Below are 13,174 nucleotides of genomic sequence, written 5' to 3' on the forward strand. Positions count from 1 at the left end.
GAAAATGTGATAGCTGATACCTGAGAGCTAAATGTACTTTTTAATAGACTCAGAATTAATCCATTCCAGTGGGATGCAGAAATCCCTTTTCTGTCTTTTCCTAGTGAAGCAAATATTATTGAGTGAATTACATCAATAAAGACACTTGTCTCCAAAAATTTAGCCCTCACCATGTCCCGAACTCCTCAAGATTCTTTTATTAGTATTTTCTAACACTTGTTAAGGGAACATTTTCTTTTATGATGTCTCCAAACACTCTTTTCAAGATGCTACATCATTGTATAGTCAATGAGATACTTTTAAATGATAGTTTTCCAATTTCTTTTCAAGTTTTAATTTCTTCTCCAATTTCACATACCTTTCAAATAATAAATCTGCCTTTGCTCTGGTATATCTTTCTGCTCACTAGTGGTAAATATAGGCTAGTTCTTATGAACTCTTGGCTGTCAATATTATAATTTTATCTTTTGTGGAAAGAATGGCATTTGGAGGGTTACCTGTAACGTGAGTCACTAGTGGTGCTGATGGATACACACCAGGAATTAAGGACAGATCTGAAGCAGCAGATAATGTGGAAACATTGAGTCTTGGCATTCGAAGGGTTCAGTGGGATGCAGGGTTGGCAGTCCTGTGTCCTTCAGATTAGGAAAAAGCTCACTCCTGGCCCACACGTATTTAAAAGTCAAAGGATTGCTTGAAGTGACAAGGTTTGAAATGCAAATGGCAGCAGAGGTAGCAGAAGCAAAACAAGTGGAAATACTTGCCTCAGAGATAATGTCAGGGAAAGACAGTTACAGGTCCACCAGGACTCACGAAGGCACCTCCCGGGAACTGATTATCTCTCTGGTGCAGCAGCTCGGCCTGTGCCCTGTAGGGATGCCCTACCCATATTGTGTACCTCAGAAACAGTCCTTGAAATTCAAGAAATGTTGTTGGTAGGGGGCAGGTGGTTCTCTGCTCTAGTTTATAACATAGTCAAATTCATCACTGAGTCCAGCTTTAACCCCAACTAAGAACCAATGATGTGACAAAGTACACAGAGTCTGAGACTTCCCTGTGTGTGCCTAAGGGATATGAGGAATGGAGTTGATCTAAGATTTATCAGCATGTGATTTTAATGGAAACCATGGGTGTGAATGAGAATCTCAGAGGAGAGAGTGAAGAGAGGAGAGAAAAGTGCCATCTAATGTATGGATGAAGGAAAGAAGTTACTGAAGCATCCTTCTGTGGGATCTGAGAAGGAAGAAGGGACCAGCCGTTTCCATCTTATATCCTGCCTCCCCATGACCATCGCAGACTCTTTTCTTTTTAATCCAAACTTACTTTGCTGTAGCATTAATCACTTACTAGAAAGCTATGCGGTTTACTTTTATTTTATTGTGTTGTGTTTTATGTCTTCCCTGACCCCTCTCTCTCATTAGAATGTAAACTGTGTGAACTCAGGTTTCTCTCTGGGTGTATTCCCAGCAGGTAAAAGAGGGGTGGTACTCAGGAAGTGCTTAGTAATGTTCATTGAATGAATAAAAAAAAAAAAAATTAGCAGTGTTTCCAGAAGTTTGCTACAGGCTGAATATTTGTGTTCCCCCCAAATCCATAGGTTGGAATCCTAACCCCCATTGTGGTAGTTAAATGTGGTAGGAAGCATGGCCTGAGAAGGGATTAGGTCCTGCGGGTTCCACCCCTCATGAATGAGATGGGTGCCCTTATGAAAGCTGCCTCGCCCAGTCTGCCATGAGAGGGTGGCATGAGTTGTCAGCTGTCTACGAACATGACCGTGACAACTGTCTATGAAGTTGGGCCTCAGCAGACACCGTGTCTGTTGGAGGCCTGATGTGGGATTTCTCAGTCTCTAGAACTTCTTTTGTTAATTCGCCACTCAGTCTACAGTATTCCATTATGCAGCCTGACTGGACGGGGACAAAATCTCAGTTGATGTTATCAAAAACCGCAGGGAAGTCACTTGCAATGAATCTGGCCATTTGTAATCTGTTGGTGTGCTGCAGAGGAGGTGTTTCAATGGCAAAACTGGAACAGAAGCTGGACTGTGTGGAGTCGAAGGATGGATGGTAGGCGAGGAAGTGAAGAGGGATAAAGCAGTTGCCCTTTCCAGAGATGGCTTGGACAGGAAGGAAAGATGGTACTTACAAGAGAATGCAGGGCCAGGTCCCAAGTCCTTCTTCGTCATTTATTATTATTTTAATGAGTGAAACTCCCAGGAGTTGTATCTGAAAGGCAATGAGAGAAACTCTGTCCCCTCGAAGTGGGGAAGGGACCAGCTCTGCACTTTGGGGTCTGTGGAGAGGTAGCCTGGAGCAGAAGAGGCTGAGGTCCAGATGGGCCACTGCTTTCAGAAAGCATGGAAACCCTGTCAGCCCTGTCCTGGGTCTCTCCTCACTGAGTACAAGCGACCACTGATTCCTTCTCCTTCACCTGACACTGTACACCCTAGAATTCACTTAGAGTTCAGCAGCCTCCTCTTTTTCTCTTCTCTGGTACTTGACTTTACCTCCTGGTTCAGGTGGAACCAAGATGCCCCTGGGAAGGTAATATCTTTCCTGTTGTGCTCTCAAGCTGGGGTTGTGTATGCCTCCTGTTCCTACCCAACCCGAAGCCTGGGGGGCGGGGAATATTGTTTTTCCTCTTTCTTTCACATTTCCAACTTCCTCCTCCACTGGCTTCTTTTCTTGGGCATTCATTTTATAGAGTCACTGTCTTGAAAACCAACTCGAGTTCCCATTTTCCTTCCTTCCCTCAGCTGCTTCTCTGTCTCTACACCTTTTCCTGGTTGAGTTCTCAAATGAGTTATCTAAACTGTCAAAATCCAAATCCAGACTTCAGTTATTTGAAAGGATTATTATAAGAGATGGAGGAGGACTGTTGTGATAGAGAGAAGGTTTCCCCTCTCCCACCCTAAGATCGGCAAACATCTCAAAGGTCAGGTAGAAAGGGGTTTTCTTTTCTTTATAGGGCAGAGTGAAACAAGGCTAGAAAGAGCTCTATGGGGCAGTGGGATGGATGTGATAAGAGTGGAGGTGACTATGATCTGACAGTAGACAGAGTGTGCTGTGTTGTGAGCCCAGCCTTTTCTCAGGAGGGGCTAAAAGAGGCTTATGTGATAGCTCAGTCTGAGGAAGGGCTAAGTTTAGGAACGTGGGGGAAGGAGAGAGAAACTGAGTCAAAGTTTGTTAACAAGCATTTTGGTCTGACTTCTGGGGGAAGGGGCGAGTTTCTTAGTCCGCTGTCAATTACTGTAACAAAGATCTGAGATGACCAACTTATAAAGAGGAAAGGTTTATTTTGATGTGCAGTTTCAAAGATTTAAATCCAGAATCAATCAGTTTACCTCATTGTTTTGAACTCATCACATGCTGGTGGAAGAGTGGGGGAGCAAAGCTATTCAACTCATGGCTGGAATGCAAAAAAGAAAAAAAGAGGAAGAGACCCAGGTCCCACAATCCTTTTTAAGGACATTCCCCCAATGACCTAAAATCTCCCACTAGGCCCCACCTCTTAAAATTTCCACCACCTCCCAGTAGCATCAAGTTGGGAACCGAGCCTTTAACACATGCTTTGAGGACATATAAGATCCAAACTATAGCAGGGAAGGCAAGACAATTTAGCTATCCTTTATGAGGCAAAGGTTAGGAATTTGGAGTGTCTTAGTCTGGCTTTATCACAGGTTAACAAAATACATGGGTGAGTCTTACCTAAGTCATTTTGGGAAGGAAATTTCTTTGTAGTAAACCACTTCCTAAAGGGTAGTTGGATGAGAGAGAAGGATTCCTTAACTACTGCTGGGTTTCAGGACCACAGGGCTCAGGTAAAATTCAACGTTGCAATCCATAGTCAAAGCTTCCTCACTTCCCATAACCCATCATTACATTGAAAACACTCTTGTTAAGACCACCAGTGGACTTCTTTTTATAAATCCTAAGGGCATTTGACTTTCTGCCCATTATGGCTTCATTTTTGAAAGGCTCCCTTCTCCCTCTTATGATGGTGTTCCTCTCACTTCCTCTTCCAGGTTCTATACCCCTCTCTTCCAGCTGACTCCTAAATATTAGAAATCCTCCAGGATCAGTCCCGTGCCCACTGCATGTCGCTCTCTGTGCCTTCTCTCCAGTCCATCTCAATCACCCTCAGGACTGCTCATGCCTCGTTAAATGCCGAGGACTCCCAGATGTTTCATGCCGAGCCCAGATCTCTTCTTATGAACTCTGGATCTAGTGTCTCCATGTCTCCACATAGAGAAATGTCAAAACCACCCCTTGGAAAGGCAGACCCTCCATCTCCCTCATTCAAACCTCCCTTATCTTCAGTCCCCATTTCCACGAACGGCATCTCCAACTACCCTCTTGCCCGTGTCACATCCTTGCCTGGAGAACTCTCTTCCTGGCCAGGGGTTGTGCTTCCTTCTTACCTCAGCTTCCAATGTCACTTTCCCAGGGAAGACTTCCCTGCTGCACTGCCTGAAGTCCCCTCTGTGCTGCCTCCCATGTGCTCTCTTCCAGATCCCTGGAAGTATGTCTGCATGTATGTGTGTGAATGTGTGTGTGTGTGTGTGTGTGTGTGTGTGTGTGTGTTTTAGTTGTTATCTCTTGCTGATTTAGACATAAGCTCTACAAGTGCTGCATTTCTGCACTTGCCACAGTACCTGGCACAGAGCAGGTGCTGGCTACATTATTTGCAGGGGGAGGAAAAAGGCAGATAGGAACCATTTCTGATAGTTTGGTACAGAAGATGAAGCATTTAAAATGCATTAAATGAAGCATTAAAAATAAGCCTTTAAGTTTACAACAGTTTCAGATTTATAGAATTACTGTAAAGACAGTACATAGAGTTCTGTATACTTCACACAGTTTTCCCTCTTATAAAAATCTTGCAATAGCATGTTTGGTACATTTGCCCTAATTAATGGACCAGTATTGATATTCTTTTATTAACTGCAGTATGTACTTTGCCCCAGACATCAAGGAGTTCCAAGAGCTCATCAAGGGTACCACATTTCACTTAGTAGCCATGTCTCCTTGAGCTCTTATTGGTTGTGTAGTTTTTCAAACTGTCTTTGTTATAATGATTTTGACAGTTTTGAGGACCATTGGTTAGGTATTTTAGAGAATTTCTCTGAATTGGGATGTGTCTCATATTTTCTCATGGGTATGCCAGAAGTACGTGTTTTCTGGAGGAAAGTTATAGGTGCAAAATGTCATTCCTCTCATATCTTATCAGAGTTACATATTATCAACATGATTGATCACTGTTTATGTTAATCTTGATTCCCTGACTCGAGATAGTGTTTGTCAGTGTTGCCCAGTATAAAGTTATTCTTTTTCCCTCCCTTTCCATAATTTAGTCTTTGGAAGAAAGTGACTTTATGTGCTCAAACTTAAGTAGTGGGAGGTTATTCTCCATTTCCTGGAGGATGGAATATCTATTTGAAATTCTTCTGCATAAAATACTTGTCCATTATTTCTTATGTGTTTATTTAGTCATTAATTTATATCAGAATGGACTCATGCATATCTATTTAACACTTTGGGTTATAATCCAATACTATTGACATGAACTAGATTGTGTTCCCCCAAATTCATATGTTGAAGTCCTGAACCCCAATGTGATGGTATTTGGAGGTGGGGCCTTGGGAAGGTAATTGGTTCAGATGAGGTCATGAAGGTATGCCTTCATAAGAGAAGCCACCAGGCAACTTTCTTCTTTCTCTCCTCCACCTGAGGACACATGAGAAAGTAGCTGGTTGCAAGCTGGGAAATAAAGCCCTCGCTGGGAGCTGAATTGGTTGGACTTCCAGGTTTCAGGACTGCGAAGAAAAAATGTCTGTCTTTTAAATCACCGAGTCTATGAGGCTGGGGTTGTGGCTCAGTGGTAGAGCACTTGGCCTTGCATGCATGTGGTGCTGGGTTCAATCCTCAGCACCACATAAATAAAATAAAACAAGGGTATTGTGTCCATATACAACTAAACATTTCTTTTTTAAAAATCACCTAGTCTATGATATTTGTTACAGTAGTCCAACCTGATTAATGCATGACTTTATTTATATTGTTCCTTAAATTGTCCACCTTTGCCTGTTAGGAGCCCTTGAAATTGTCTTCTTCATTCATACTTCCATCTTTGTGAATTTTTTTTTTTTTTTTTTTTTTTTTTTTTGTTTTTTTGTTTTTTGGCTTTTTAAAAAGAAATCTCATATATTTCCTGGCTCAGTCCTAGAATCAGCCATTTCTCCAAGAAGCCCCCATTCTTTATATTAGGGGATGGGGTTAGAAACCTTGGTTTGGTGCTCAGTGTGGTCATTGCTAGTGGAGTATCTTAGTTTCTAGGTCTTCCCAGCTGGCAGAGCAAGGAGACTAGTCTGGGCCTATGAACTTACCCGCAAATACTTCTATATATCTAGCTATCAATATGAAAATTAAGCTAAACACGAGATCATACTGTTTCTCCAACTCTGATCCATCACCCATGGAAAAGTACCCCTATTCCTGTAATCTCCCACTCAGCAGTGAGAAACTTGGCTTCTGCCATCATTTAGTTAATTGCTCAATTCCAGTACACATGTATAGCAGTATCGGAATTGCTAACCTTTGCCCCCAGGGGAAAGAACTTTGTTGCTAGAGTATAGTCATCAGGTATATTTCCCTTTGGCTTATCTCACTGCTTACAAAAATGTGGAATGTATCACAGATTTGACTGTCATCATTGATCAGAGTCATGCTAATCTTATCTGAATTTTAATATATGCATTGATAAAGTTATAATAAAGATGACATTATTACAGCTGAGGGAAGGAAGACTATATCTGTCTATACATAAGGTCTTTTAATGAATGTCATCTCATGTACTTTGTCCCATTTAAAAGAAATTTTGCTTCAGTTGTATAAATTGTCAATATTATTGAATTATTTGAGAATTATCAAAGAGTTTTAGAATGCTTTGAAATATACCTTGTCTCAACATTTTCCTTATTTAGTGAGTAAATAAGAATAATTGGCAATTAGCAGCTTAACTACTTATGTATTAGTGAGGGAGTACTAATGAAATTTAAAAATCTAAACAGTTTGTCTTTTTTCCCCTTAATTAGATTAAACACCCTTCCTGTCTCATTTTTTTCCCACCTTGTTTTTATTATCAATTTGTGAATTTATCTCTTTTTAAAACAGAGGTATGTTTATATAAATTTTAGTCCAGACTTCTCTCAAAGGCAGTTTATTATGAGTTATGTGTACTTATTTATTTATTAAAATATTTATGATGGATATACATAGTTCCTGCTATCTACTCTCTTCATGCTATCCTTTGCTTAAAATTTTTTTTTTACTAAAGTATAACCTGTAATGGCTATAATTTTTACACAATTAGTTTTAAGTGCTTTCATCTTTTCCAGAGAGCCTGTATTTTTGTTAAAAATCACATAAGATATGCTCTATCATAAAGAGATTTTAGATAACTTAATCACAGGTCACATATGTTTTTTTGTGTGTGCTACTTAACTTCTTTTTCTTTAATAAATTTAGCTCTGAGTGGTGATGCATGCCTGTAATCTCAGAGACTTGGGAGTCTAATACAGGAGGATCTCAAGTTCAGAAGTAGCCTGGGCAACTTAGTAAGTCCTTGTGTCAAAATGAAAAATAAAAACTTATGGGGATGTAGCTCAGTGGTAGATCACCCAGATTCAATCCCCAGTACTACAAAAACAAAGAAACAAAGAAACAAACAAAAATTCCCAAACTCTTCTAGCTGTAACTCTTTATTTCCGTAATTATGGTTAGATTCACCTTAAGTGGGAAACTTGGAAATTATTACATGACAGTGAATTTCTTTACAACTACTTTCTAAACAATAACCTCTCTTACACTCAAACCATATGATATATTTGCAAGTATTCATTAAATGTGACTCTAATTATATTTCCAAAGGCTAGTTTCATTCTGAGGATGGAAAACACATGAGTAGGTTTTCTCATAGAATGTGCAATTGTTTGCTAGTGCTACTGTAACAAAATACTACTGATGTTTTGGCGGGAGAAACAGTAATTTCTTTTCACAGTTCTGGAGGCTGGAAGTCCAAGATCAGGGTGTCAGCAGGACCCGTTTCCTCTGAGGCCTGTGTCCTTGGATTGCAGACAACATCTTTTTGCTGCTTCTTCCTGAGATTGTCTCTCTACACACGTATACTCCTTATGTTCATTCCTCTCTTTCCAAGTACTTCAGTCATGTCTAATTCAATCTGACCCCCAAAGCATTATTTTAACTTAATAATTTATAGATATTATCTCTAAATGTGGATACATTTTGAGGCATTGGTTAGAATTTTAACCTATGAATTTTGGAGGCAGGGTGTGGGATTTAATTCATCACAGACACATTTATGACTGGCAGAAATTAGACTTTGTTTTCTTTTTGTCGTTGCATTTAGAAGTAACCATGAAGCTCTTTGACCTTAGAGAATTTTAAAGTTGTATCCCAGAAGTTGTATCCCATGGTTGGCAACTATGTTGTTTATCTCTTGCTTTCCATTCCTGTTATCTTCCAGAGAAGAGATTCTCAGTCTTTTTCAGGGTCATGTCGACAACTCTTGAGAGTCTAATGACATCTAACTTTGATGAAAGTTAACTTTGTTTGGACAAATTACCTTAAAACATACTGTCTTAATATAATAGCCTTTTTCTCCCCTTCAATGTACCACATGCTGGAAAACTGGAAGGTCTCCAGTGGAGTTTTCTGATCACTGTGTGGACAGGGCTCACTTATGTGTGTGGTCCCTTGGTTGTCAATGCCTGACACTTGTGTCCAGAGTCCGCTGGCTGTGGGTAGGCCCAGTGGAGGAACTGGGTCATGTGTTGCTCATCGTCCAGCAGGTGAGCCTGTTTTTTTAATCATGCGGTACTGTTCATAGGGGTTTCAAGAGCAGGAGAGAGTAAGCCCCCACTGAGCTTTCTAAGTCCTTTTATGGCATCACTTCTGCTATTATCTCCTTGGCTAGTCATATGTCCAAGCACAGATTCAAGAACTGGAGAAACTACAAAGCCATGTCGTAAAGGGGCCTGGCTGGGGGATGGGAAGATTATGTGGTCTCTATTGAGAAAAAGGAGGAGATATAAAGATGAGAAAAATAAATAGGTAAACTCTATGCTGGCAAGTGCTTTCCCCTACATTCAAAAATTGTCTTTTGATCAAAAGAAAAAATTGAAGGCTGTTGTCTAAAGAAGTGTAGATGCTGGTCAGAGGGAGTGAAAGCACATAAGAAATAGGAAGTGGAAACGGGATTTGAGTGGACGTGGAAACATAAACAAATCTCCCGAGGATGACATGGGAAGTTGGTCCATAGGGAGTCAAAGATATTTTTTTCTGATGAGGATTTTATTTCTTGTTAAGACATTTTTAAATATAAGTAGTTCATGAAAGGATGATGGGAAATACTTGGTACACCTAGAACCAGCAGAATCCTGGAAAATTTTGCCCCATTGTTATATTATTGAACTAAAAAATGCTAAATATGAAAATGGTTAACTGAGAGACCTAGAAATGACAAATTTCACTGAAATCCTTACTATAAATCTTAAATTTAGAATTCTTCTTGGTTTCCCACAAGAATAGCAATTCCTTGCTTATTTATTTATTTTGATACCAGGGATTGAACGCTGGGGCACTTAACCACTGAGCCACATCCCCAGCTCTTTTTATATTTTTTATTTAGAGACAGGGTCCCATGAGTTGCTTATGGCCTCACTGAGTTGCTGAGGCTGGCTTTGAACTCACAGTCCTCCTACCTCAGCCTTGAGAGCTGCTGGGATTATAGGTGTGTGCCACTCCACCCAGCTCCTTATTTATTCTTTACAACCAATTCTGACTTACAGCTACCCTGATTATTTTGATCTTGGTTTATATGCTTCTTTACGCCTTTATTCTCTGTCAAAGTGAACTCTTAATATCCATCCATTAATTTAGAGGGCTGAGCACAGGCCTAAATGCATATTCTAGAATTGGATTATCAAATTACTTGGTTTGGGGTATGTTTGTGTGTGTGTGTTTCATTACTGCAACAAAACACCTGAGATAATCAATTTAAAAAGATGAAGGGCTTATTTTGGCTCATGGTTTTGGAGGTTTTGGTCCATGGTCAGTTGGTCCCATTGCTTTTAGGACAGCGGTGAGGCCACATATCATCAGGGGAGCACTGCAGCTGCTCACCTCATGGTATCTGGGAAGCAGAGAGAGAAGGAAGGTGCTGGAGTCCCCATTTTCCCTTAAAGGGCATGTCCCCAATGACCTAACTTCCTTACTAGGTCCTACCTCCCAAAAGTTCTACCACCTCTCAGTAGCACCACAGTCTGGTGACGAAGCCACACATGGGCCTTAGGGGGATAGTCAAGATCTAAGATCCAAACCATGGCAGCGGGTATTGGTTGAAAGCGTCTAATTCTTACTTGAGCTTTATTCTATAAATATGAAGAAAAAAAATTCTATTGGAAATATCCAAGGAAATGATATTCCCTTCCACCTTCAATTAAAAGTGACAAACCCATAAACCCTCACAGATTAACTTCACCAGAAACTTGTTTAAATTGTGTGGCAGTTTGAGAAGAGGTAAACGTGGTAGCTACTGTTTTTTCTAGCAACATATATGAGTATGTTCTTCCCTCACTTTACAACCTGAGTTGATTAGCAAAGCAGAGTGGGGAGGTCATATCAGTTTTTTTTTCCCCATTATAATGCTGCATTATTAATTACCACAAAATCTCAGTGGCATCCAGTGGTAAGCATTTCTTTCAGACTCACAGGTCTGTGGGTCTGCAGGTTCATAGGCCATGCTGTGAAGGTAGCAGCTACCTGAGATACCTCCTTCTCCTGGCAGTGGACGGAAGCTCCTAGCAGGCCAAGTGAAAGCACTAAATACATATTAAGACTGAGACTCTGATCTGCCATACTGTCACTTCCCCATTTCATTGGCCAAAACAAGAAAACACAGTCAAAACCAAAGGCAGGAGTGAGTAATGAACTCTGCCCAGCAAGGATGAGAATGTACAAAATCTCCATAGTAAGAAAGAACTAGGGCTGACAACTTCATCTACCACAGAGGGGTTGTTTTTTCCAGAAATAAACATTCTCTGACAAGTATCAGGTAATGTTTTCTATGGTTTATTGATATATTTAGAGCTTAATCTGAATTGCTTGATTGTGCTTCTTGATTCTTCTGAGGCTGAGAGGTTTCCAAGATACTCTTTAATATGTTTACTTGAAATAGTGATTAGGAGTTTCAAGTGCTTTTTAGAGATATCTCCAACAACAGCTTGGAAACTAGATCTTCTTTCTGTGCCAACTCCCCCACCGCCCTGCTTTCTGGGTATTTATTAACACTCCACACTTATTTCAGCCCGGAGGTGCTGAAGAGCGAGCCCTATGGGGAGAAGGCTGATGTCTGGGCAGCGGGTTGCATCCTGTATCAGATGGCCACTCTGAGTCCTCCCTTCTGCAGCACCAATATGCTCTCCTTGGCTACAAAAGTAAGCAAAGTTGGGAGACAAAGGGTCTCGTGTTGCTAGCAAGGCCATTCTGTTTACTTCCTAACAGAATTTGTCTGATTTTTATTCTACTGTCAATTGAAAGCAGACATTGCTTTATTAATTGCATGATCCTACTTATTTTTTCCCCTTTCTTCTAAATATAGGCCACCTGCTATGGCACATTTCCCTATCCAATTGTGTTCATTCATCATAGAAATTTATACAATATAAACATGTCAAGTTACTTTTGGTCTCTTATTATTGTTATTTTTAAAATTTTTGTAGTCGTAGATGGACAGCACACCTTTATTTTATTTGTTTATTTTTATTTGGTGCTAAGGATCAAACAGTGCCTCACGTGTGCTAGGCAAGCGCTCTGCCACTGAGCCACAACCCCAGCCCCTGGTCTCTTATTTTTGATTGTGGTTTGGACTGCCCACAGTCCAGCATGTGGTATTTATCCCATACGTCTTTTTATTATGAATCTAAGGTTAACTTTAACTCAGCATGCAGAATATAATTCAGTGTTCTAGGACTATTTAATTGATGCTAATTTTTTATTTGGTTGGGACGTTTTTATCTCTGATTAAAGTTTGTGCATGAACTTTACGTTGTGGCTAAGGATCATTGCTCTAAGATGCCAGGAGTTCTATCACATCTACCACTGCTCTCTGTTTTGCAGATAGTGGAGGCGGTATATGAACCAGTGCCAGAAGGCATCTACTCTGAGAAAGTGACAGATACCATCAGCAGGTAATTAATTTTACAATTTCCAACACATAGGGACCATCAGGAAATACCTCACATCTATAAACATTCACTATTTATATAGAGGGAAGGGTCCCCACATAATCCAAACCCGGAGAGATGTCGGTGTATCATCAGTAGTAGTGGGCCTTTGGAAGCCACTGAAATCTCTAAGAGGACATAGTAGAAAATATCACTCAAACACTAGAATGATTATTTAGAAGGCTTCTTATCAGCTTGTAAAAGGTATTTGACCTGACAGTAAATAAAGAAAATAGGCTATGAAACTGTAAGCATGATAAGAACCTTAAAAGTCTGCACAAATATGGAAAAAAAGCCAGGAGAAGAACATGTGAAACTGAAAGAGGTCAGGATAAAATCATAGGTACCTTTTAATTTCTATTTTTAAATTGGTAATATTGTGTTTTATTATAAGTTGTCAAGGAAAATCAGAAGTTCTAGCCATCAGTATAGTAGGAAAGTACTGAAAATCATTGTCCCCATGCCTTCCCAAAGTTCTGAACAGCCCTCCTGGCCCCACGAGGCTATCCCCACTCGTCTCTCACCTGACCCCACCTGCTTCCCCACCTGCTCCCCAGACTCCAGCTCTCTCCTCCTAGTCCTTGGCCCTGACTTTTACTTTTTGCCTTAAACTCTTCCCTCAGACTTATCCATGATATAGGCCCTCACTACCCTTGGAGCTCTACTGGAATGGCCCCTTATCAGGGAGCCCACCCTGCCAACCCCACAGCCAGCCTCTGAGTGCTCTCTAGTCCTCCTTGGCTGCTTCATAAAACTCAGCACATGATCCCAGAAATATCATGCATAAACCCTCGCTTGTTGATTGTCTGTCTCTTCCCCACCAGAAAGTAAACTCAAGAGCAAGAACTTCATCACATTGGTTTTTACCAG

General features: G+C 40.5%; 1 protein-coding gene across 6 annotated transcripts in view; it reads left to right on the forward strand.

Moving 5' to 3' along the window:
- Positions 1 to 13,174, forward strand: part of NEK10 (NIMA related kinase 10) — a 218,795-nt gene that overhangs the window by 127,227 nt on the left and 78,394 nt on the right. For all 6 annotated transcript variants that reach the window (XM_079114271.1, XM_079114272.1, XM_079114273.1 and 3 more), the window contains 2 exons: positions 11,386 to 11,515; positions 12,198 to 12,268. In XM_079114271.1, coding sequence (XP_078970397.1) covers positions 11,386 to 11,515; positions 12,198 to 12,268 — 201 coding nt within the window. The remainder of the gene's footprint in view (positions 1 to 11,385; positions 11,516 to 12,197; positions 12,269 to 13,174) is intronic.

This window comes from Sciurus vulgaris (assembly GCF_902686455.1).
Source record: "Sciurus vulgaris genome assembly, chromosome: 16".
NCBI classification, from domain to species: domain Eukaryota; kingdom Metazoa; phylum Chordata; class Mammalia; order Rodentia; family Sciuridae; genus Sciurus; species Sciurus vulgaris.